At 39.7% G+C, this 25,930-nt stretch overlaps 1 protein-coding gene across 1 annotated transcript in view; it reads left to right on the top strand.

The window, feature by feature from the left end:
• Window positions 1–11,855: 11,855 nt before the first annotated feature.
• cops5 (COP9 signalosome subunit 5) overlaps window positions 11,856–25,930 on the top strand; it is a 39,375-nt gene continuing 25,300 nt past the window's right edge. Inside the window, exons 1-2 of the mRNA XM_063042007.1 lie at window positions 11,856–12,021; window positions 18,193–18,427. Of these exons, the coding sequence (XP_062898077.1) occupies window positions 11,879–12,021; window positions 18,193–18,427 (378 nt within the window). The 5' untranslated portion in view covers window positions 11,856–11,878. The remainder of the gene's footprint in view (window positions 12,022–18,192; window positions 18,428–25,930) is intronic.

Here is a 25,930-nt window from a genome sequence, read left to right as displayed (position 1 = left end):
ATTGTGGATATTTCAACCCGCTTAGAACAGGCTCAATGCAAAATTGTTGATTTAGAGGCGAAATCTCGTCAGAATAACATTCGAATTGTTGGACTGAAGGAAGGTTCTGAGAGTGGGAATTTATTGGACTATTTTGCCAATTTTGTTTCAATCTCTGTTTCTGGATATTCTACCTCAGCCTCCCGATATTGAAAGAGCTCATAGAATTTTCACTTCGAACTCTCAGATTTCAGGTAAAGCACTGCTAATTTTGGTCAATTTTCTTCGCTTTAAAGTTAAAGACCAAATCATAAAATGTGCAAGGGAACAGAGAATTTTTAAACTTAAGGGTTCCAAGATTCATTTTTATGAAGACTATCCACGGGAAGTTATGGAACAGCGGATCAAATTTGTTCCAGCTATGAAGATAGCCCATGAAAAGGGATTTTTCCAACACTCCGCTACCCTGCCCGATTAAAATTATTTCCTAAAGATTCTACTCCACGTGTTTTTTCGGATCCCCAAGCAGCATTGGACTATGTCAATTCTATCTCGGAGGCGGCTGACATGTGAAGGATAATAGGTTTCCTGAATAATTTTCTGAAAGAAAACAGGCTTTGAAGATTTCTGATATGTTGAAGATATCCTTTGATCGATGGACTATTTAAAAAAGAAGTGAACTTCTTGGTTTGACTAATGAATTACTTTTCTGAAGTCTGTTTGGTATACAGAGTGAATTAACACAGCGGACAGATTGTTAACTGGTTTGATTACCTGCTCCTTTCTTCCTTTTCTTTCATTAATTGATAGTTTTTATAGTTTATATAGACATTTTTTATATAGTGAGGAGTGTTTAGTAATAGATAATTAGCTTTAGTTTTTTGTTAAAATCGGGTAGTAAGTCAAAGGAATAATGGCGCTGATTTTCTCTTGTTAGAGATTATATTGTTTAAGTCTAATAGTATTGCTTTGACGTGTCTGGAGACTGTTTTTGCATTCCCTAGTTTATTTTCAATGATTAAGTATAAACATCTTTTTTTCTCTGCTGGGCTTTCTTATCTTAGGGTCATGTGTTTTCTTCGTAAAGGGGAGGGGGGAATTGAGAGAAAAAACTTTTAAATCACTATTTAAATTGAGCAGCACGCGGAGTTCTGCTTCTTTTTTCTTTCTCTGGGGATGCATTCCGGCTTTTTCTCTCTTTCTGCCAGATTTCTACCTTTTGGGATGGTGGGAGGATTGGGAGTATTTTTGTATTCTGGGGTTTATCGCGGGATTTTTTTTTCTTTAGTTTTTTTTACATATATCCTGTATTTTTTCTGCATTATGGAGTTGCGGAGCATGCGTGTTTTTGATTAGCCCGTGATGGTGTGCATATATTTTTGTGTTAAAAACAATATTCTATGGTAGTTAAACAGATAAACATTATTAGTTGGAATGTACCTGGCTGGAATCACCCTATTAAGTGAAAGAAGACCTTTAAAATTATTAATCGATTCCAGCCCGATATAATTTTTGTTCAAGAAACACATATCAGAACGAGCAATCAAAATAGATTTTTAAAAATGTGGAAGGGCCTTCAATATCATGCTACTTGTCAAAATAAAACAAAGGGACTATCTATTTTTATTAAATCTAATATTTTATTTATCCAAGAAGACATCGTCTCAGAGATCAATGGTAGACTTTTAATTGGTAAAGGAACAATTTGTAATAGAAAAATTGTCCTGGTTAATCTATATGGACCTAATGTAGATGATCCTTTTTTTAAAAATGTATTTGGTTTATTACCAGACTTAAATAAATATATGTTGCTGATGGGAGGTGATTTCAACTGTTGTTTAAATCCTTTGATTAACAAGAGTTCAACCAATCAGCAGCTTCCGAGTTGTTCAGCATCACTTATTAATTCCTTTTTAATTGATTATGGTTTGATCAAAATTTGGAGAAATCTACATCCTAATGATAGAGATTATTCTTTTTATTCACATGTTCATATAAAATATTCGAGAATTGATCCAATTTTTGTCCGAAGTCCAAAAATGTGAATGTGATGCTATTGTAGTTTCAGATCATGCACCTTTAAGCTTAACTTTTGAATTGATTGATGTTAGTAATGTAAACTTGCCTTCGCGTTTTCCAGAAAATTTATTTCAAAGTTCGCACTTTGTCAAATTCATAGAGATTCAGATAAAAGATTTTTTTCTTTTTAATAATACGGGAGATATGTCGAAATTGATTATATGGGATACATTTAAAGCATATTTGCGAGGTCAGATAATCTCCTATTTGGCTAAGCTTAAGAAACAGACAAAAATAGAGTTAGATAGGATTTCAGAACAAATTAAGGACTTGGATAACACTTATGCAGTTTCTCCTAATATTGATTTATTTAAACAAAGGGTTGAACTTCAATCACAACATAATTTACTATAAACTTACCCTTTTGAAAGAAATGTGCTTAAATTAAAAAGTCAATTTTATGTGTTTGGAGATGAAAGTAATAAGCTATTAGCATCCCAACTATAGGCAGTGAGAGCCAAAAGACAAATTTTAAAAATTCGTAAGGGAGATGGTAGTTTAGCATGTAATTATGAAGATATTAATAAAATTTTCAAGACTATTACAGTGAACTCTATAAATCTCAGTTTCCAGCTGATCCTTCTAAAATGAATGCCTTTTTACAAAAGATTGATTTTCCCAGAATATCTGTTGAAGATCAACAAATTCTTGATACTCCTTTGACTGAAAAAGAAATTCAGAAAGCTATTCTTTCGATGCAATCTGGTAAAGCTCCTGGACTGGATGGTTTTTCCTGTAGGATTTTATAAAAAATTTGAAAATTTGCTTACTCCTTATATGTTGGAAATGCTTAAAGGTTCTTTTTTGTTAGGAGAGTTACCTTCCACATTTTATGAAGCTTTTATCTCTTTAGTTCTTGAGAAAGGTAAAGACCCTACTGATTGTGCTTCATATAGACCTATCTCATTATTAAACGAAATTCTTTCAAAAATAATGGCTAATCAGTTGGAGAATATACTAGCTAAAATTATTTCTCAGAACCAAACAGGTTTTATAAAAGGTTGTTATTCCTTTTCTAATACTCGGAGACTGTTAAATACTCATCCCTCTCGAAGACTCCCCAATGTGTTGTTTCTCTTGATGCTGAAAAGGCATTTGATAGAGTTGAATGGAAATACTTATTTAACATTTTAGAGAAATTTAACTTTGGTACTAATTTTAATAAGTGGATTAGAATGATATATACAAGCCCTATTGCCACTGTTCTTACTAATAACTGCAGAGCCCCCTTTTCTCGACTTTCGCGGGGTATGAGACAAGGATGTCCATTAAGTCCTTTGTTATTTAATTTGGCACTGGAACCTTTGGCTATTGCACTTTGTGAAGCTAAAGATATTCAAGGAATTTCCATAAATGGGACTATTCATAAGATTTCCCTTTATGCTGATGATCTCTTAGTTTATGTTTCAAATCCTGAAGAATCTATTCCTAGTTTATTGAAATTATTAAATTAATTTGGAAAGTTTTCAGGATATAAATTAAACCTGCATAAAAGTGAATTATTTCCTCTAAATGATTCTGCTTCTATATATGACTACATTCCTTTTCAAGTTACAGATTCTTTCAGATATTTAGGTATTATCATCACTGAAAATTATGGAGACCTTTATAGAGCTAATTTAGTTCCCTTAATGGATTTTATGAAGCAATTATTTTCTAGATGGAATCCACTTACACTTTCGTTAGCTGGTCGAATTCATGCAGTTAAAATGATGATCTTACCAAAATTTTTATATGTATTTCAAAATATTCCTATTTTTCTAATGAAGAAGTTTTTTGATCAGGTTGATTCTATTATTTCATCTTTTGTTTGGAATAATAATAGATCAAGAATTGGAAAATATCATTTATTTAAACCTTCACTGGTGATCCTACCTTTTCTCTTTGGAGGAATAAAGGAATTTATTCCTTTATGGATCTGTTTCAAGAAGGCCGATTGATGTCTTTTGAGAAATTAGTAACTAAATATTTTCTCTCATACTCACACTTCTTGCAATATCTTCAGGTCAGACATTTCTTACAAGAATATTTAAGTAATTTTCCATATATACAAGATTCTGACCTGTTAGACATTATTTTAAAAATGAACCCTTTAGTGAAAGGTTTCATTAGGAAAATTTATAATTTACTATTACAACAGGATAATTATCCTTTAAACGCAAACAACAGGAATTCTGCAGATGCTGGAAATTCAAGCAACACACATCTTTGATGTGTGTTGCTTTAATTATCCTTTACTTAAGATTAAGCAAGATTGGGAAACAGAGCTTAACATGACCTTGATAACAGAAGGTTGCGAATTTTGAAGTTGGTTAACTCTTCTTCGATTTCTGCCAGTCACTCTCTAATTCAATTTAAAATTGTACATCATTATTATTTGACATAGGAGAAACTGTCTAAAATATTTCCTAATGTTAATAGTCAGTGTGATAAATGTAAAACTGAGACAGCTACATTGACACATATGTTTTGGTTGTGTTCTATATTGAAAAAGTTTTGGAAATCTATTTTTTCTACAATTTCTAAAGGTTTAAAACTTCTTTTAAATTATGAAGACATGCAGTCCTCTTTTATTGTCATTTAGTAATGCATGCATTAAGAAATGATACAATATTTCCTCTGGTGTGATATCACAAAACACAGGACAGACCAAGACTGAAAAAACTGACAAAACAACATAATTATAGCATATAGTTACAACAGTGCAACAATACCATAACTTGATGAAGAAGTCCATGAGCACAGTAAAAAGTTCAAAGTCTCTCAAATGTCCCACATCTCATGCAGACGGGAGAAGGAAGAAAAACTCTTCCCGCCATGCCCGACCACAACCCATCTCTGAGTCATCCGAAAACTTCGAGCCTCCGAATCAGCTCTCTGGCACCGAGTACTGAGCGCTATCTCTGTCCGAACGATTCGACCTCAATCTCAGTCGCCAACAGCAGGCAAAGCTGGGGATGTTGAGGCCTTCCCTCTGGAAGATTCCCGACCGTGCAGTAACGACAGCAGCGAACGAGCGTTTCAGAAATTTCTCCAAATGTTCCTCTGTGCTTTCACACCCGTCTCCATCAAATCAGAATTGTCCACGGCCCCTATTTAATGGATACGATGTCATTTTTCACTGGAGGGCTGCGCACACGCGGCACGCTGCTCTCTCTCCTCCCACCGGTTGTAAAATTAATTTACAACCTAATAAATTGACAGTTTTGTTCGGTATAATCCCTCAATATATTCACAGTGTTTCTATATCAGATCAATATGTAATTGCATTTGTCACACTATTGACCAGAAGGGCTCTTTTATTAAAAAGGAAAGATGCTTCTGCTCCCACTTTGATACAATGGTTTTCCCAGGTGATGTTATGTCTTAGTTTGGAGAAAGTCAGAAGTCGAACTTTTGATCCTCAATTTGACTTTGAGAAAAGGTGGGGCTCTTTTGCCTGCTACTATCATTTGACTTGAGTTAATTAGGATGGTCCCCTTCTGATTCTTGGGCAAATGGATTTGGTTGGCAGATTGATGTCTTTCTTTTATAGAAGCTTGTATGGCGTGTAGCTCTGGGTTTGTGCTCCAAATGGTTTTTTTTTGTTAGGGTTTTTTTTGTTTTAATTAGTAGGGGTTCTTTTTCCCAAAAAAATAGCTTTAACATTTTGTTTTTTCTTCTTATTATTGATATATTGTTTAACTTGGTTGATAGTTTAACTGTTATTGTACATATTGATATTTTGATTTGATTACTTCAATGTATTTTTTTGTTGTTGATTTTCAATAATAATTAATAAAAAGATTTAATAGAGCAAGTCAAGCAGCAACTATGGAAATAGAAATATTATTAATCAGTCAGGTAATGTATTTATAGGGCCATAGAACACCCATTCATTATGTACTGTGTCGTATGATGTGGGCAATCATGTTCTTGACCATGACTGTGCTTGGAAAATTTTTCCAAGCCTTCTTCTGGGCAGCCTCTTTACAAACCAGATGACCCCAGCCATTATCAATACTCTCACGGGATTGTCTGTCTGGTGTCTGTGCTTGCATAACCAGCACTTCTGTTATGCACCAGTTGCTCATCCAACCTGCTCCCATAGCTTCACGAGACCCTAATCAGAGGGCTAAACAGGTGCTACACCTTGCACTCTCACCACCTTCTGCTCGATCAGATCTGCTCTCCTCTCCTGTGTTTTTAGAGAATAAAGTCATAACCTATTCAATCTTTCCTCAAGTCCCGGCAACATCTTATCGATATTTCTTCTGCGGGTAGGTGACCGGTACTGCATACATTACTCTAAATTAGGCCTCACTAACATCTTATATATCTTCAACATAACAATCCATCTCCTATACTTTATGTTTTGTAACTCTACAAAGTAATCAAAAGAGAGATGCAGAATCAGGAATAACGTGTCTACTCAGTTTCTCTTTAGTAAGTAGCGCTCGGGGGTGTGTGCTTAGCCAACTGCTCTACTCTCTCTATACCCATGACTCTGTGGCTAGGCACAGCTCAAATACCATCTATACATTTGCTGATGATACAAACATTGTCAGTAGGATCTCAGATGGAGACGAGTGAGCATACAGAAGTGAGATATGCCAACTAGTGGAGTGGTGTCACAGCAACAACCTTGCACTCAACGTCAGTAAGATGAAAGAGCTGATTATGGACTTCAGGAAGAGTAAGACAAAGGAACTCATAGAGGGATCAGAAGTAGAGGAGTGAGCAGTTTCAAGTTCCTGGGTGTCAAGATCTCTGAGGATCTAACCTGGTCCCAACATATCAATGCAGTTATAAAGAAGGCAAGAGAGCAACTATACTTCATTTGGCGTTTGAAGCAATTTGGTATGTCAACAAATACACCCAAAACCTTCTATAGACTGTGGAGAGCATTCTGACAGGCTGCATCACTGCCTGGTATGGGGGTGGGGGGGGGGGGCTACTGCACAGGACCGAAAGTAGCTGCAAAGGGTTGTAAATTTAGTTGGCTCCATCTTGGGCACTAGCCTACAAAGTACCCAGGACATTTTCAAGGAGCGGTGTCTCAGAAAGGCAGCGTCCATTATTAAGGACCTCCAGCACCCAGGGCATACCCTTTTAGATTAGATTATGAAGACACGTAGTCCTCTTTTATTGTCATTTAGTAATGCATGCATTAAGAAATGATACAATATTTCCTCCGGTGTGATATCACAAAACACAGGACAGACCAAGACTGAAAAAACTGACAAAACCCCATAATTATAACATATAGTTACAACAGTGCAACAATACCATAACTTGATGAAGAAGTCCATGAGCACAGTAAAAGTTCAAAGTCTCTCAAATGTCCCACATCTCACGCAGACGGCAGAAGGAAGAAAAACTCTCCCTACCACACCCGACCACAATCCGTCTCTGAGTCATCCGAAAACTTTCAGCTCTGATCAGCTCTCTGACACTGAGTATTGAGCGCCATCTCTGTCCGAACGATTCGACCTCAATCTCGGTCGCCAACAGTAGGCAAAGCCGGGGATTTTGAGGCCTACCCTCCGAAAGATTCCCGACCACGCAGTAACGACAGCAGTGAGCAAGCGTTTGAGAAATTTTTCCAGATGTTCCTCTGTGCTTTCACGTCCATTCTCCATCAAATCAGAATTGTCCACAGCCCTTATTTAACAGATACGGTATCACTTTTCACTGGAGGGCTGCGCATGCGCAGTGCGCTGCTCTCTCTCCTCCCGCCTTTTCTCACTGTTACCATCAGGTAGGAGGTACAGAAGCCTGAAGGCACACACTCAGCAATTTAGGAACAGCTTCTTCCCCTCTGCCATCCAATTCCTAAATAAACATTGAACCTGTGAACACTACTTCACTTTTTAAATATATATTATTTCTGTTATTTGCATAATTGTTAATCTATTCAATATATGTATCCTGTAATTGATTTACTTATTTATTTATTATTATTAGTCATCATCTATATTATGTATTGCATTAAACTGCTGCTGCTAAGTTAACAAATTTCACAACACATGCCAGTGATAATAAACCTGATTCTGATTCTGAGTTTGATTCTGAAATGACGCGGTGGCTGTTAGAGCGATTTTTGGGTTTAGCATATTTATGTCACCAATCTTCAAATCTGAATGTAAATTGTAGAGTTAATTTAAAATGCAGCTCTGAGCAATTGGTTCCTAAAAGCTGCGAATCACAGCCCAGACATTGCTTATTAAAATTCACTTGAATGGCTGTGGTGTGGGTGAGAATCGGGAGGTGTGAAGTTTGTGTGTAGTTTCAAAGAAAGCATTGTAGATACATTATAAATATAGAATTACATAAGAACATAAGAAATAGGAGCAGGAGTAGGCCATCTGGCCCATCGAGCCTGCCCCGCCATTCAATAAGATCATGGCTGATCTGTCCGTAAACTCAGCTCCATCTACCTGCCTTTTCCCCATAACCTTTAATTCCCTTACTATGCAAAAATCTATCTTACTGTATCTTAAATATATTTAGTGAAGAAGCCTCAACTGCTTCTCTGGGCAGAGAATTCCACAGATTCACCACTCTCTGGGAAAAACAGTTTCTCCTCATCTCTGTCCTAAATCTTCTCCCCTGAATCTTGAGGCAATGTCCCCTCGTTCTAGTCTCACCTGCTGATGGAAACAACTTTCCTACTTCTATCTTATCTATCCCTTTCAAAATTTTGTATGTTTCTATGATCCCCTCTCATGAACAAGCACTCCCAAGTCCCTCTGCACAACAGCATGCTGCAATCTTTCACCATTTAAATAATAATCTGCTTTTCTATTATTACTTCCAAAGTTGGTGATCTCGCATTTACCAATGTTGTATTCCATCTGACAGACCTTGGCCCACTCACTTACCCTATCTATAACCCTCTGCAGACTCTCCACATCCTCTGTACAATTTGCTTTTTCACTCAGTTTAGTGCCATCAGCAAATTTTGCTCCACTACACTCGGTCTCCCCATCCAAATCATCAATGTAAATGGTAAACAGCTGCGGGCCCAGCACTGACCCCTGCGGCACCCCACTCACCACCGACTGCCAACCGGAGAAACACCCATTTATATCAACTCTCTGCCTTCTGTTGGTTAACCAATCCACTATCCATGCCAATACACTTCCTCCAACTCCATGCATCCGTATCTTATTTATAAGTCTCTCATGCGGCACCTTTTCGAACACCTTCTGGAAATCCAAGTATGCAACATCCACCTGTTCCCCTCTATCCACTGCACTCATTATGTCCTCAAAGAACTCCAGTAAGTTTGTCAAACAGGACCTGCCCTTTCTGAATCCATGCTGCGTCTGTCGAATGGAACCACTCTTTTCTAAATGTTTCGCTATTTTTTCCTTAGTGACAGCTTCAAGCATTTTCCTGACTACAGATGTTAAACTAACTGGCTGGTTTAGTGACATCCTTTTTTAAAAGGTAGCGTGGTATTTGCTGTCTTCCAATCCACCAGGACCTGCCCAGAGACTAGAGAATTTTGGTAAATGGTTACCAACGCATCTACTATAACCTCTGCCAATTCCCTCAGCACCCTGGGATGCATCTCATCAGGACCGGGGACTTATCTACCTGCAAGCCCTCTAGTTTGCTCATCACTATCTCTTTAGTGACAGTGATTTTATTGAGGTCTTCACCTCCCATTTTGTCCAATACATCATTCTTTGGCATATTAGACGTGTCCTCCACCGTGAAGACTGACGCAAAATAGTCGTTCAATACCTCAGCCATTTCCTTATTTCCCAATATCAATTTCCCCTTCTCGTCTTCCAAGGGACCAACATTGCCTTTAGCCACCCTGGATGGTAGCAGCTGGAACAGTTTGTGGTTGGAGTGACTCAGGTCCCTAATGATCCTTCTAGCCCTTTTCACACACCTGTCTTTGTAAATGCCCTGAATAGTGGGAAGTTCACACCTACAAATGTGCTGGGCTGTCCCCACCACTCTCTGCAGAGTCCTGCGATTGAGGGAAGTACAGTTCCCATGCCAGGCAGTGATGCTGCCAGTCAGTATGCTCTCAATCGTGCCCCTGTAGAAAGTCCTTAGAATTTGGGGAGCCATACCAAACTTCTTCAAAGTCTGAGGTGAAAGAGGTGCTGTTGTGCCTTTTTCACCTCACACCCGGTACGTACAGACCACGTGAGATCCTCAGTGATGTGGATGCCGAGGAACTTAAAGCTGTTCACCCTCTCAACCCCAGATCCATTGACGTCTATAGGAGTTAGCCTGTCTCCATTCCTCCTGTAGTCCGCAACAAGCTCCTTTGTTTTTGCGATGCTGAGGGAGAGTTGTTTTCTTGACAGCACTGTGTCAGGGTGATGACTTCCTCTCTATAGGCTGTCTCATTATTATTTGAGATTAGGCCAATCAGTGTAGTGTCGCCAGCAAATTTAATTAGCAGATTGGAGCTGTAGGTGACAACACAGTCATACAGAGAATAAAGGAGGGGGCTTAGGACACAGCCCTTGAGGGGAACCTGTGTTGATGTCAGAGGGCAAAGGTGAGGGAGCCCACTCTTACCAGCTGCTGGTGATCTGACAGGAAGCCCAGGATCCAGCTACACAAGGCAGGGTGAAGGCCGAGGTCTCTGAGCTTCTTGTCGAGCCAGGAGGGGATTATGGTGTTGAATACTGAACTGTAGTCCAAGAACAGCATTCTCACACAAACATCTTTCTTCTCCAGATGTATAAGGACGGTGTGTAGAGCTATGGCTATTGCGTCATCTGCCAATCAGTAGTGTCAGTAGGCAAATTGTTGGGGGTCCAGTGTGGGTGGTAGCATTACTGTATCTATTATTATCTGTATTTATTTCTTTTTGGTATTGTTAGCAGCTACACTTCTTATAAAGCCATCCCTTGTTTCATTGAATCCCCTTTTGCTTTGTACCATGTCTCCCTTTGTGATTTATTCTCTCCTGCTTTTAATATACCTTTAATGATTTTCTTTCTCAACTCCAACGAACACCTTTCCTCTCAATGTGTGAAAGCAGTTACATCTCTTGCTTTCTGGTTCTCCAGCTCACATTTCCTATCTTTTAACAGCATTTTAGTTTTTACTTAGGATTTCCAGCAACTGTAGAAATGCTATAACATGCTTTTGAACTGCAGAAATGTGTTGTTTATTGGTGCTAAGATTTTATGATTGATTACAAAAAAGGTAAATTGACGCCTTGTGCAAAAATTGCAATAATTTTACTTTCTTTTATGTGACTGAAGTCACAAGAATAAAGATGAATTTGAGATCTCTCAGGCATTTGTGACATTGTACTTATAACGTTAAACAGGAAATCTTGTCAATTATGATCTGGTTTAGTTTGTAATTTAATAGAAATAATATGCTCTTTTATACACCATTTGCAGTTTTTAGGCCTTTTTACCTTTTGTATCTTATCGGCAAATCAGAATGATCCTCGTGTCACCAGCAAATTCTTGTTAAAGGAAATCCGAATTATAAATACACTACTGCATTTTCTACTTCGATGGTGTCGTTTATTCTAGAAAGTAACGGTCACAGCTTCATGTGCCCTGCCGTTCCGCGATACTGCCTCATTTGTGCCATTGAGCAACTCTAAAGGATCCATTCAATCCATGTTATGTTAGTTTAACTAAAGCGAGAAGATGTTACTTTCAGGTTCTGTTGCGGGCTGAGGTTGCGAGCGTTCCTTGTTTGCGAATGATCCTGCTCCCCCGCACCGATAGGCGGCGCTCTGGGCGGCCGCCCCGGTGGTTCCGGTGCGCGACTCTCGAGCACAGTGCGAGTTAATATTCAAAGCGACGAGCGTCGGGGGGCGTGGCCACGGTGAGTGAAGATGGCCGGTGCGAGTGGCAATGTAGCGCAGAAAACCTGGGAACTAGCGAACAACATGCAGGAAGTGCAGAGTATCGATGAAATTTATAAATACGACAAAAAGCAGCAACAGGAGATCCTTGCAGCCAAACCCTGGACTAAAGAGTACGTCTGAATTCCTGACTTATTGCTTATAGTATGAACATCCGCAGAGAAGCTGCAGTAGGCCTGAGCTTTATTATGTTGTCATACTGTCTTAAAAGATAAAGAAAAATACCGCAATGATTATGAAATTACCTGCTTTAGTCTTGTCAGTGGAGAATTTTGAACTGTATTGGCCAAGATTTTGAGAATAACATCTCTTCCTAAACATAATGCCGTAGGGTCTATTAGGCACATTTTAAGTGGGCAATTGAGTCCTTAGTGTCATGTTCTTCTGAGTCGAATGTTTGTTCCCAGTTTTAGGAGTGACATGAATGCTCAGTCTTCTGATATTCATTCAATTAGCTATTTATTTAGCTACCTGGCGGAGGTACTGTAGGTGGATGGCAGGAATAAATATATGGGATATAAGTAAGTCCTTTCAATAACTTGAGAAAATGGTAAAATAGATTTGGTTTTTAATATCTGTACTGATAACTAAACCTGAATTTTTTGGGTGATCTACAATAGAGATATGTAAGCCTTAACAATTTAGTATTGGCATGACCTGTGTACCTGTGTTCTTGCTTTTGGTTTGAAGTTTATTGGTCAAGAATCTTAGAAACCTGCTGTTAATATCAGAATCCTGAGATAAACAATTTTAAAATTTATACTTTTGGCTCCTTGACTTGTACCTAGGTGATTCATAAAAACAAGCTTTGGGCAAATTAATGGAGATGTTTCTGCATTACATATGTAGTTTTTGATAAAGTGGGGAGGGAGGAGAGAGAAATTTAGGAGTGTAGTATGTAAGTGTAGTGATCTATCTTCAAGCATGGGGTTGATAGCAAACTGGGTGACGAGTCTCTGACCAGAATTGAGGCAACCTGAAAAAGGACTTAGCAGTTAATTTATTTATTTCATATTTCCAGCACTTCACCAGTTTTTGGATGCACTGCCCAGGACCAAGCCGAATTTTGATGAAATGCCAGCCCATCCACCGTGCAGCTAGTTTTAATTTATAAAATGCTGCCCCGCATGAATAAGCTGTCTTAATTTAATTTGATATTTTTGTTCCTATACATTGTAATTATTTATTCACTGTTGGGATTTGGTCATTTCTTGCCACTTTTACAGCACAAATTTTACTTTCCAACTTTCATCCCATGTCTGAATATTGTAAGGTGCTACTGAGGAGCTGCAAATAGAACTGAATAATGATCAGTGATTCTTTCTCCCCACCTCCCCCATTCACCCCCAACATAGAGCACAGCACAGAAACAGACCCTTCGACCCATCTAGTCCATGCCAAACCATCTAAGCGGCCTACTTCCATTGACCATAGCCCTCCATGCCCCTACCATCCATGTACCTATACAAACTTCTCAAATGTTGAAATGGAGCTCACGTGCACCTCTTGCGCTGGCAGCTCATTCCACACTCTCTCCATCCTCCGAGTAAAGAAGTTCCCCCTTAAACTTTTCACTTTTCACCCTTAGCCCTTGACCTGAGTGGAAAAAGTCTGCTTGCATTTACCCTATCTCTACCCCTCATAATTTTGAATACCTCTATCAAATCTCCCCTCAATCTTTTATGTTCTAAGGAATAAAGTCCTAGCCTATTCAATCTTAACTTACAACTCAGGTCCTCCAGTCCTGGCAACATCCTTGTAAACATTCTGTGTACTCTTTCAACCTTGTTTACATCTTTCCTGTAAGTAGATGACCAAAACCTCACACAATACTCCAAATTAGGCCTCACCAACATTTTAAACAACTTCAACATAACATCCCATCTCCTGTACTCAATACCTTCATTTATGAAGGCCAATGTGCCAAGGCTTTTGTAATGACCCTATCTACCTGTAACGCCACTTTAAATGAATTATGGATTTGTATCCCAAATTGTTTTCTTCTGCCACACTCCTCAGTACCCTACTGTTCTCTGTGTCAGACCTACCCTGGTTGGTCCTAGTGAAGTGCAACACCTCGCACTTGTCTGTGTTAAATTCCACCTGCCATTTTTGAGCCCATTTTTTCCAGCTGGTCCAGATCCCACTGCAAGCTCCGATAGTCTTTTTCACTGTCCATGCCCCATCTTGGTGTCATCCTCAAAACTGCAGATCCAGTTAACCACATTATCATCCAGATCATTGATAGAGCCGACAAACATCAACGGACACAACACTGATCCCCACAGCACTTCACTTGTCACAGGTCTCCAGTCAGAGAGGCAAACATCTGCTACCACTCTCTGGCTTCTCCAACAAAACCAATGTCTCATCCAAATTTACTACCTCACCTTGAATATCAAGTAACGGAACTTTCTCGACCAACCTCTCGTGGGACTTTGTCAAATGCCTCAATGAAGTCTAAGTAGACAACATCCACTGCCTTGCTTTCATCAATTTTCCTGGTAACTTCCTTGAAAAACTATATAGGATTGGTTAGACACAACCTACCATGCATAAAGCAATGCTGACTATCTGTAATCAGTCTATCTCTATCCAAATACTCATATATTCTGTCCCTTAGAATACCTTCCAATGGCTTTCCCACAACTGATGTCAGCTCATCGGCCGATAATTTCCTGGTTTATTTTTAGAGCCTTTCTTAAACAGCAAAACAACATTAGCTATCCTCCAATCCTCTGGTACCTCACCTGTCACTAAGGATGATTAAAATATATCTGTTACGATCCCTGTAATTTCTGCACTTGCCTCCCACAGGGTCAGGCCCTGGAGATTTATCCCACCTAATTTGCCTCAAGACAGCAAATCTCTCCTCCTCTGTAATCTGTATAGGGCCCATGACCTCACTGCTGCTTTGCCTCACTTCTATAGACTCTGTACCTATCTTCTGAATAAATACAGATGCAAAAAATCCGTTGAAGATCTCCCCCATCTCTTTTGGCTCCACGCATGGAGTACCATTCTGATCTTCCAGAGGACTGACTTTGTCCATTGCAATCCTTTTGCTCTTAACATATCTGTAGAATCCCTTACGATTCTACTTCACCTTGCCTGCTTGGGCAACCTCATGCCTCTTTTTGCTCTCCTGATTTCTTTCTTAAGTGTTCTCTTTGATTTCTTGTATTCCATAAGCACCTCATTTGTTCCTGCCTGCCCATACTTGCTATGCACCTTTTTTTTACTTTAACCTGGGTCTCAATATCTCTTGAAAATCATGGTTCCCTAAACCTGTTATCTTTACTTTTTATTCTGACAGGCACATACAAGCTTTGTACTCTCAAAATTTCACTTTTGAAGTCCTTCCACTATCTAATTACAGTTTTGTCAAAAAAACAGCCTGTCCTAATCCACACTTGCCAGATCCTTTCAGTTACCAGCAAAACTGGCTTTTTTCCAATTTAGAATCTCAATCCAAGGTTCAGACCTATCTTTTTCCATATTTACTTTGGAAACTATTGGCATTATGATCACTGGATGCAAAGTGTTCCCCTACGCAAACTTCTGTCACCTGCCCTGCCTCATTCCTCAATAGCAGATCAAGTATTATGCACTCTCTTGTTGGGATTTCTATGTACTGATTAAGGAAACTTTCCTGAACACATTTGACAAACTATCCCATGTAGTCCTTTTACAGTATGGGAATCCCAGTCAACTTGTAGAAAGTTAAAATTTCCTACTATAATGGCCTTGTTTTTCTTCCAACAGTCTGTGATCTTTCTATGAATTGTTCCCTCTAAATCCCACAGACTATTGGATGGTCTGTAATATAGCGCCATTAACATGGTCATACCTTTCGTATTCCTCAGTTCCACCCATAACGTGTTCTTCATCTGTCCAGACTGACATTAATCCATGACATTTTCCCTGACTAGTAATGCCACCACTCCTCCTTCAATCCCTCCCACACTGTCGCATCTAAAACAACGGAACCCCAGAATATAGAGATGGCAGTCCTGCCCCTCCTGCAACCAAGTCTCACTAATGGCTACATTATCATTATTCCAGGTGTTGTCCATGACCTGACCTCATCTGCCTTTCCTACAAGACTACTTGCATTAAAATATACACAGCTCAGGACATTAGTTGTTTTAGGCTCAACCTTTTTGATTCCTGACTTTGTCTGAGGTCTTAACAATATTTGTTTCCAGAACCTCTCCACTATTGATTATGGCACTCTTGATTCCTATCCCCCTTAACTCTAGTTTAAGCCTCCCATTGAGCACCAGCAAACCTTCCCACTAGGATATTAGTCCCACGTTCCCTGGAAGAGAGCCTAGTCATCCAAAAATCTTCTGCTCTCCCTCCCACTCCAACTCATTATCCACATGTTTAAACTGTGTAATCTTATTGCATCACTGTGGGTAGCAACCTTGAGATCACAACCCTGGAGGTCCTTCCCTTTAACTTGGCACCTAACTCCCAGAAATCACTTTGCAGAACATCATCACTCTTCCTACTTATGACATTGGTACCTACATGGACCACAGACCACAACTCTGGCTGTTCATCCTCCCACTTTAGTATGCTGAGGACGTGATCTGAGATATCCCAGACCCTGGCATCCAGGAGGCAATGTATCATCTGGGAATTACATTCTCATCCACAGAACCTCCTTTTTGTTCCCCTAACTCATGAATCCTCTATCATTATGGCTTGCCTCTTCTCTCCCCCTCCCCCTCCCCCTCAGTTCCAGAGACCTGACTGTTGTGATTTTCCTCTGCTAGGTCATTTCCCAGCCCCCACCCCCATAGTATCCAAAGTGGTATAACTGGAGGGTGTTGGCCAAGGGTTCTGAACTGGCTGTTTAACACCCTTACCCTTTCCCATTCCTGACTGTCACCCAGTTTCCTGTGGGATATAACTACCTTTCTATATATCCTATCTATTGCCCACTCAGCTTCCCGAAGATCCGGAGTTCATTTCATTCCAGGGAAGCATTCAACTATCCTGCCTACCATCCATACTGTTCTAACTGAGCAAATACAAAGAAGGAAAACAATAAATAAACTGTGGAGAAAAAATATCGACCTACAGCTTTGCTTTCTCTCACTGAAGCCCTGAGCAGCTAAAGCCTTCAAAATCCCCAATCTAACACTGCCCATTCAACCATGGCCGCTCTAACAATGGCCACTTCGCTTGCCCCTGCCTTATTTTAATTTGTTCTTGCTAATCAATCCTGACTTTATGCAAGCCAAGCCTTTGATGAAATAGTTGTTGATAGTTGGTTCAAGGATACTACTTGAATAACCTAAAGAATATGATGGAACAAATGGATCTTGATATGTTAGTTCATTAATCTATGAAAGGTAGTAGGTGTTGAAGAAAGCTTATGGGATGCTGACTTTTATTTAACTGAAGCCTAGAATATTAGAGTAAGGAGGTCATTGGACAATATAATGAAACATTAGATCCCAGCCAGATTACTGTGTGGTGTTTTGATTGCCACACTATAAGGATGTGATTGAACTGGAGAGCGTGCAGTGGAGATTTACCTGGAATGGAAGGTTCAGTTTTAAGAAGAGACTAGATCGGCTTGGTTTGTTTTCATTGAAGCAGAGGATCCTGAGAAGTACGAAGTTACGAGGGATCATGTCGCGGTTAGATGGTGACAAACTTTGCTCCAAAATAGAGACAACATAGGTTTAAGGTGAGGAGGGGTATGTTGGATCTTAGGAAATTTCTTCTGCTGGCCAGAGGATGGCTGCTTCTGTAATGCACTTCCTGAGATGGTAGACAGTATATCGAAGATGACCAACAGTCACCTCACTGTGCGTGTCGGCTAATTATGTTCTCATTTTCTGAAGCAGAACGTAAGGCAAAATGTAGTTACTCCTTTTTGTGGCCTTTATTTTGGCATTGATCATTTTTTAAAATACAAGAATATTGATTTTTATATATTTTAATTTAATTTTTCTGACACTTTTGTATTTTTAAAATCTGCTATTAAGGCTAGTGTAGGAATCACAAGAAAGAGGAACTGTATTCCATATTAACAAATTGGAGGAAAAAAAGATGATTTTTAAAAAATCCTGAATAGGTCCTTCATGATGACTGACAAAGTGTCTGTGACCGGAAATGTAGATGTTTTTTCACAGATGCTGCCTGACTTGTTTCCAGAATTTTCTGATTTATTTCAGTCTTCCATTTTCTGCCATGTTTGAACTTTTTTTTTCCAGAAGAAATAAAATTGATTTTTTTCCTAATCATAATATCATTTCTTGCAGCCATCATTACTTCAAGTATTGTAAAATCTCTGCCCTCGCACTTTTGAAGATGGTGATGCATGCCAGGTCAGGTGGAAACTTGGAAGTGATGGGCTTAATGCTAGGTAAAGTGGATGGAGAGACAATGATCATAATGGACAGTTTTGCTCTCCCTGTGGAAGGAACAGAGACAAGAGTCAATGCTCAGGCTGCTGCTTATGAATATATGGCTGCTTATATAGAAAATGCTAAACAGGTATGTTTATAACATTAGATTTTTCCACTTTCTCAACTGATGTAGTTTAAAAAGCACTTTATACTAAATTAACTGTTTTTAAATCTAGCTCAAAAGCTTTGTTTAAAACATGAGTACTGTATACAATGTTTATTTCCAATTATTAATTCTTAGATATAACAACAGGAAGATTAGCTACAGCTGAGGTACTGGAGGGTTGCTGTTTAAAAAAAGGCTTTAAAAATAAAGAAGGAAATTATAGGCCGTTGAGCCTGACATCAGTAGTGGGAAAGTTATTGGAAGGTATTTTAAGGGACTGGATATATGAGTATTTGGATAGACACAGAGCGATTGGGAATAGTCAGCATGGCTTTGTGCATGGCAGGTCGTGTCTAACCAATCTTAGAGTTTTTTGAGGAAGTTACCAGGAAAGTTGATGGAGGCAAGGCAGTGGATGTTGTCTACATGGACTTTCACAAGGCATTTGACAAGGACCCGCATAGGAGGTTGGTCAAGAAGGTTTAGTCACTCGGCATTCAAGATGAGGTAGCAAATTGGATTGGACATTGGCTTTGCGGGAGAACGCAGGAAGTGTTTGTAGATGGTTCCCTCTGACTGGATGCCTGTGACTGGGGGAGTGCCGCAGGGATCTGTACTGTCTCCATGGTTTGTCATCTATGTCAATGATCTGGATGATAATGTGGTTAACTAGATCAGCAAATTTGTGGATGACACCAAGAATGGGTGTGTAATGGACAGTAAAGAAGGCTATCATGGCTTGCAATGGGATCTGGACCAGCTGAAAAATATCAGATAGAATTTAATGCAGATAAGTGTGAGGTGTTGTGCTTTGGTAGGACCACCAGGGTAGGTCTTACACGGTGAATGGCAGGACACTGAGAAGTGCAGGAGAACAAAGGGTTCTGGGAATACAGGTCCATAATTCATTGAAAGTGGCAGCACAGGTAGATAGGGACGTAAAGAAAGCTTTTGGCATATTAGCCTTCATAAATCAGTGTATCGAGTATAGGATTTGGGATGTCGTATTTTTAATTTTATAAGACGTTGGTGAGGCCTAATTTGGAGTATCTTGTGTAGTTTTGGTTACCACTTACAGGAAAGATGTAAATAAGGTTGAAAGAGTACAGAAAAAAATCGTAACAAACAGGAAAAAAAGTCTGTTTCCAGGACTGGAGGTCCTGAGTTACCAGGAAAGAATGAATAGGTTAGGACTTTATTCCTTGGAACATAGAAGATTGAGGTGAGATTTGATAGAGCTATACAAAATTGAGGGGTATAAATAGGGTAAATGCAAGCAGGCTTTGTTCCACAAGGGTTGGGTGGGACTACAACTAGAGGTCTTGGGTTAAGCATGAAAGGTGAAAAGTTAAGGGAAACATGAGGGAAACCTTCTCAGTGTCGTGAGAGTGCAAGCTGCCAGCGCAGGTGGTGCATGTGAGCTCAATTTCAACGTTTAAGAGAAGTAAGTGATGGAAGGGTTATGGAGGGCTATGGTCCCACTGCAGGCCGATGGGAGGAAGCATCTTAAATAGTTCAGGAAGGACTAGATTGGGCAAAGGGCCTGTTTCTATGCTGTACTCTTCTATGACTCTCTACTGTACTCCTCTATGACTCTCTGCCGTACTCCTCTATGACTCTCTGCCAGACATGTAGGATTCATACAGTTACAATGTTGTCAGTCTTTCCCATTCTAAATTTGTTGGCGTAAATTTCCTATGCCTGGATTGATAATATTTTTCTACGTAAATACCTAAGTCTTGTGGCTCTGTTCACTGCTTCTTGTAAACCATTCATCTTGCTAGAAAAATACTATATAGATTTTAGGTATTATTAAATGGAACATCAGTTGCAAAGTCAATGTGGAACCGAAATTACAAAACTGAATTAAATTTGGTCAAAGTTATTAATTGGATTCCCTTTACACACTATTTACTGAAGGAAATTGTGCTTAACATTAAATTTGACTGCAGATTTATATTTTTGTTCAGGACCATGATTCTGGATGGTGCAGTTAACAAATGTGCTTTATATTGTTTCTCAGGACTTATCGATACCAATCAAGTATATAGAAATATTCTTCTAATTAAAATTCATATTTCAGTTTCTTTGCTTTTCCTCTAATTTTTGAAAAAATAATTAAGTTACAGAAGCTCAATATTCGAAGTAAATTTATTATCAAAGTGTGTATTCATCACCATATAAATCCCTGAGATTCATTTTCTTGTGGGCGTTCATAGTATATTCAAAGGAGCACAATGGAATCAATGAAAAGCTGCACATAAGGATGGAGAAACAACCAATGTGCAAATACAAAAAAAAATAATATAAATAAGAATTGAAAACATGAGCTCATTTCTACATAATTCTGTGGGTGAGTACAAGGATTATGTGTGCTGAGGTAAGGCCTGGAGATGACTCTGATGGTGACTGCCATATGGATTTGAAATTTAGCCTGGAATCAACTGTGCTAGAGGCGAAGTAAAGTGGTTTTGAGGCTTGGTAAATGGTTTAATTTCTCAATATTTACTTCTGAGGAAATTTCAGTACATCTAAAACAGGTTTTATGTTGAAGATTCTGTCACTGCAACACCATCATAAAACTTCAGTGAGGGCTGGAACCTGGTGTTGTCACTCTATTTGGAATCTGACCGCATGTGTGTACCTGCTCGTAGAAGAATGAAAAAGAAACATGAGGGCAGTGGGAAAAGAGGCATTTTGTTGAGATAATTCAGTTGTGGTGGGGTAGGTCAGAATGGAGCCAAGTATTTGGTAATCGTACCAAATTGGATAATAGAATTACTGGAGGAAGATGGCTGACTACATCAGGGCTGCAGTGATTATGATGGTGAGGAGTATTGCACAATGGTCACAAAGGTTATGATTCTTGATTTTGCTTTGAAGCACATTGTTGAAAGTGATGGAACTTAGAGTAAGTGAAATACTAACCAAGTTTTCAAGAGCCAACTCAATGATTTTAGAGAGCAAAGTGGTTGGAAAGTTACTTCATAGCTTTTTAGGTTTAAAGAGATCTGGGAGAGGGGGCAATGAAGCTAATTTTTGGAGTAAAGAAGGATTTAGATGTTCTTGCAGGTGAGTTGCAAAAGTTGGTAGGTAGTTGCAGTAAGCATTTGAAAAAGAATATTGGCCTTTATTACAAGAGCATTTTAGCTTGGAAATGTTTAACTATTGTTACATTTACATGGGTTAACTTGTAGGTTGAGTCAGTAGTAGGGAAGGCAAATGAAATATTAGCATTTATTTCAAGAGGACTAGAATATAAAATTAAGGATGTAATGCTGAGGCCTTATAAGTAATTGGTCAGACTGCACAGTATTGTGAACAGAGGTTAGGAGGAATTTCCTTACCCAGACAGTATGAATCTGTGAAATTCATTCCCACAGGTGGCTGTGGAGGCCAAGTCATTGGGTATATTTAAAGTGGAAGTTGATAGGCCCTTGATTAGTAAGGGTGCCAAAGGTTAAGGGAAGAAGATGGGAATGTGGTGGGGTGGGGGTGGTGGAGATAATAAATCAGCCATGATGGAATGGCAGACCAGACTCAATGGGCTGAATGGCCTAATTCTGCACCTATGTCTTATATTCTATGGTATTGTTGAGGCCACACTTGAAGTACTGTGCACAATTTTGGTTTGTGTTCTCTTTTTTAAAGAAAGTATATCCTGGGATTACAGGCAGTCCAAAGGAGAATCATAAGGCAAATTCCTGAGATAAGACCATCTGAGGCTGTGCCCTCTGGTCCTAGACTCTCCCACTAAAGGAAACATCCTCTCCACATCCACTTTATCTAGGCTTTTCAATAGTCAAAAGGCTTTAATGATATCCCTCCCTCCCTCCCTCCCATTCTTCTAAACTCCAGTGAGTGCAGGTCCAGACCCATCAAACACTCCTCATGCATTAACCCTTCCATTTGCAGAATAATTTTCATGAACTTTCCTTAGACTCTCAGTTCGCAATAGATTCAGCACATCTCTTCTTACATAAGGGGCCCAAAACTGCTCATATGATGCAGTCTGTCGTTCAACCATGCGTGAGTATATCACCATAAAAAGCAGCATTCCTCCAGGGCTAAGGTGTAAAACACAGTACCAATAGTACATTTGGTTACTATTTCAGAAAAGTGAAGTCACAAAGAAAGAAAAGCAATATAGCATGGTAAGTTGTCTTGGTCCAGCTTGCTTGTCCACCAAGCAAACTGGAGGGCAGCAGGGGCCGGCCCAGTATGGAGTCTGGCATGACTCAGAGGCTCTTGCATATCACGTCGGTGTCTCCACTCCTGGACGGATGCAGTGGGCAACCCGTGGCATGGGCCTAGTCCTTGCCACAACAGAGGCAAAGCAGCTCCCCCGCTGTCAGTCTCTCCAGTGAACCAGACTTGCAGTATTCTACGTAACCAATGTACAACAGGGTCTTGCAATCTGATGAAAAACATCCAAGAATATCACTTGCACTGCCCACCATCTCAGCACGATGGCACGCAAGAAGTCCAGGCAAAAACACAATAACAGTATATAGTTAATCCAGCTCCATTGCTATCGAGCAATTTGCTGATGGGATAGTGCTGCAGTACTTGATGTTCTTAGTATCCGGCAGTGACTTGTGATTGTAAAATAGGCGTACAGGACAAACAAATACACCTTTGATTTGACAAGGAGTAGCCACAGTGTCTGAGTGCACTGCCATTTTACTGGAAAATTATTATCTAGTCCTAATGTAATATTATATTTTAGTCCTCTCTGATGTCTTCAAGTAGCAGGCAGCAGCAGTGTCTGCACCCGGGACCCAGGTCAACTCCTCCACAGCTTCTCTGGCCCATCCACCAACTTCTCCCGCTCCAGCTTGTCCGCTGGAGAGTCAGACAATCTTCTATCCATGCTAGTATCTTTCCTGTCATACCATGGGCTCTTATCCTGTTAGATAGATAGATAGATAGATAGATATACTTTATTGATCCCGAGGGAAATTGGGTTTTGTTACAGCCGTGCTAGCCAAGAATAGAGCATAAATATAGCAATACAAACACCACAAACAATCAAACAACAAAATGCAAACTATGCCAGATGGAAAAAGTCCAGGACTAGTCTATTGGCTCAGGGTGTCTGACCCGCCACGGGAGGCAGTGCAAGTTCGATGGCCACAGGAAGGAATGACCTCCCGTGCCGCCCAGTGTTGTATCTCGGTGAAATATGGCCGAAGTCCAACAGTAAAAAGTTCAATATCTGATCTACAAACACGTTCCTCGCCCATCATATGACCCGGATTGCACCATCTGTTGTTAACCAGAACAGTAAGCACCCAACTCCTTTATGCTTACTACTCTCAGTGCACTTCCGGTCAGCCGGAACGGTCTGGAAGCCGTCCATGGAGAAGTTTTGATCGGGTATGTCCTCGTGCAGCCCCATTCCAGTGAAACACATAACACTGCACTCCCGAAATGTTCTCTGACGCCTGGCTAGCGCCGTGAACTCATCCATTTTATTACCCACCGAACTCCTCTTCTCCATAAGTCTCTGTTGTCTTGACCTGGTCCTCTTTCCTTGACTTTGTGATCCCCCTCTGCATCCTCTGTGTGTTTTCCTCCAGATTTCAGCAGGGGTGTCCGCTGCTCTGCTCGCTAAACCGGCCGGCATTAGTGCAAGCAGCTGGTCCCTGGAATGAACAATGCGACCATGCTTCTGTCCCGCGTGTCGGGATGTCACTGTTTCCAGGACTAAAAACCCAAATAAAACTCTCTCTACCAGCATGTTAGAGAGGGTGCAGCTTCGACATGTTACCGTGGAAAAAAAAATACTAAAAATAACGTAAGTTAAAAAGTAAGAATCCGATCGGAACGGCTGTAACAGGCTGCATGCACGACTGGCGCATGTGCACTCGGTGCGCATGTGCATTAAGCAGCTTTATGTGTGGCAACTTGCAAAAGGCTACCTGAAATACAGGTAAACAACACTGACTCTCCGTTGTCTGTCGTGCCTGTTATTTTCTCAATGAATTCCAACAGATTTGTAAGGCAAGATTTCCCCTTAAGGACTTTGGCCTATTTTATAATGTGCCTCCAAGAACCCCAAAACCTCATTCTTAATAATGGACTCCAACATCTTCCTAACCATTGAAGTCAGGCTAACAGGCCTATAATTTCCTTTCTTTTGCCTCCCTCCCTTCTTAAAGAGTGGAGTGACAATTTTCCAGTCCTTTGGATCATTCCAGAATCTCATGATTCTTGAAAGATCACTGCTAATACCTCCATAATCTTTTCATCTACCTCTTTCAGAACCCTGGGGTGCAGTGCATCTGGTCTAGGTGACTTATCTACCTTCAGACCTTTCAGCTTCCCAAGCACCTTATCCTTAGTAATAGTACCTACACTCACATCTGCCCGCTTACACACATCTGGTGTATTCCACAATGAAGACTGATGCAAAATACTTAATAAATTTATCTGCCATTTCTTTGTCTCCCATTACTATCTTTCTAGCGTCATTTTCCGGTGATCTAATATCCATTCTCACCTCTTTTACTTTTTAGATGTACATCTGAAAAAGCTTATGGTATCCTCTTTTTATTGGTTAGCAACTTTTCTCTCATCACTTTTTTTAGTTGCCTTCTGTTGGTTTTTAAAAACTTCCAAATCCTCTAACTTCCCACTAATTTTTGCCATATTATATGTCTTCTCTTTTACTTTTATGCTGTCTTTGACCTCTCTATCTATCTATACTAGGCCTTCTGAAATGCTCACAAGAACTGCAACAATTATCGTTCTGCCATCGTCCTTGCTAGTGGCCCCTTCCAATCAACTTTGGCCAGCTCCTCTCTCGTGCCTCTATAATTTTCTTTACTCCACTGTAATGCCGATACATCTGATCTTTTAACTTCTCCCTCTCAAACTGCAGGGTGAATTCTATCATATTATGATCACTATCTCTTAAAGGTTCCTTTACCTTAAGCTTTCTAATCAAATCTGGTTTATTACACAACACCCAATCTAGAATTGCCTTTTCCCTTGTGGGCTGAACCACAAGCTGCTCTAAATTATCATCTCATTACCATTCTATAAATTTCCTCTCTTGGGATTCAGCACCAACTTGATTTTTCCCATTCTACCTGTATACTGAAATTCCCCCAAGACTATCGTAACATTGCCCTTTTTACATGCCTTTTTAATCTGTTGTACTATGTACACCACATCCTGGGTACAGTTCGGATTCTACATCTTCTAATCCTGTGTTAACTTTCGTAAGTATTTGATTTCATTTTTTACGAATAGAGCCACCCCACTCCCTACTTGCCTGTCCTTTCAATACAATGTGTATCCTTGGATGTTAAGCTCCCAACTATGATCTTTCAGCCACAATTTCCCGGGTACTGGAAGTTAACAAAACTTACAACTATAGAGTCTCATTTCTCAACAACTTAACTACTTAAAAATCTCCAGCAATAATTTATTGCTGAATCTTTTCCTCTATTTCTCAGTCTCCTTATTTTTCCTCTT

This window comes from Mobula hypostoma, chromosome 1, assembly GCF_963921235.1.
Source record: "Mobula hypostoma chromosome 1, sMobHyp1.1, whole genome shotgun sequence".
Lineage (NCBI taxonomy): Eukaryota > Metazoa > Chordata > Chondrichthyes > Myliobatiformes > Myliobatidae > Mobula > Mobula hypostoma.
The sequence above is the reverse complement of the archived record's forward strand: the minus strand, read 5'-3'. Positions and strand labels throughout refer to the sequence as shown.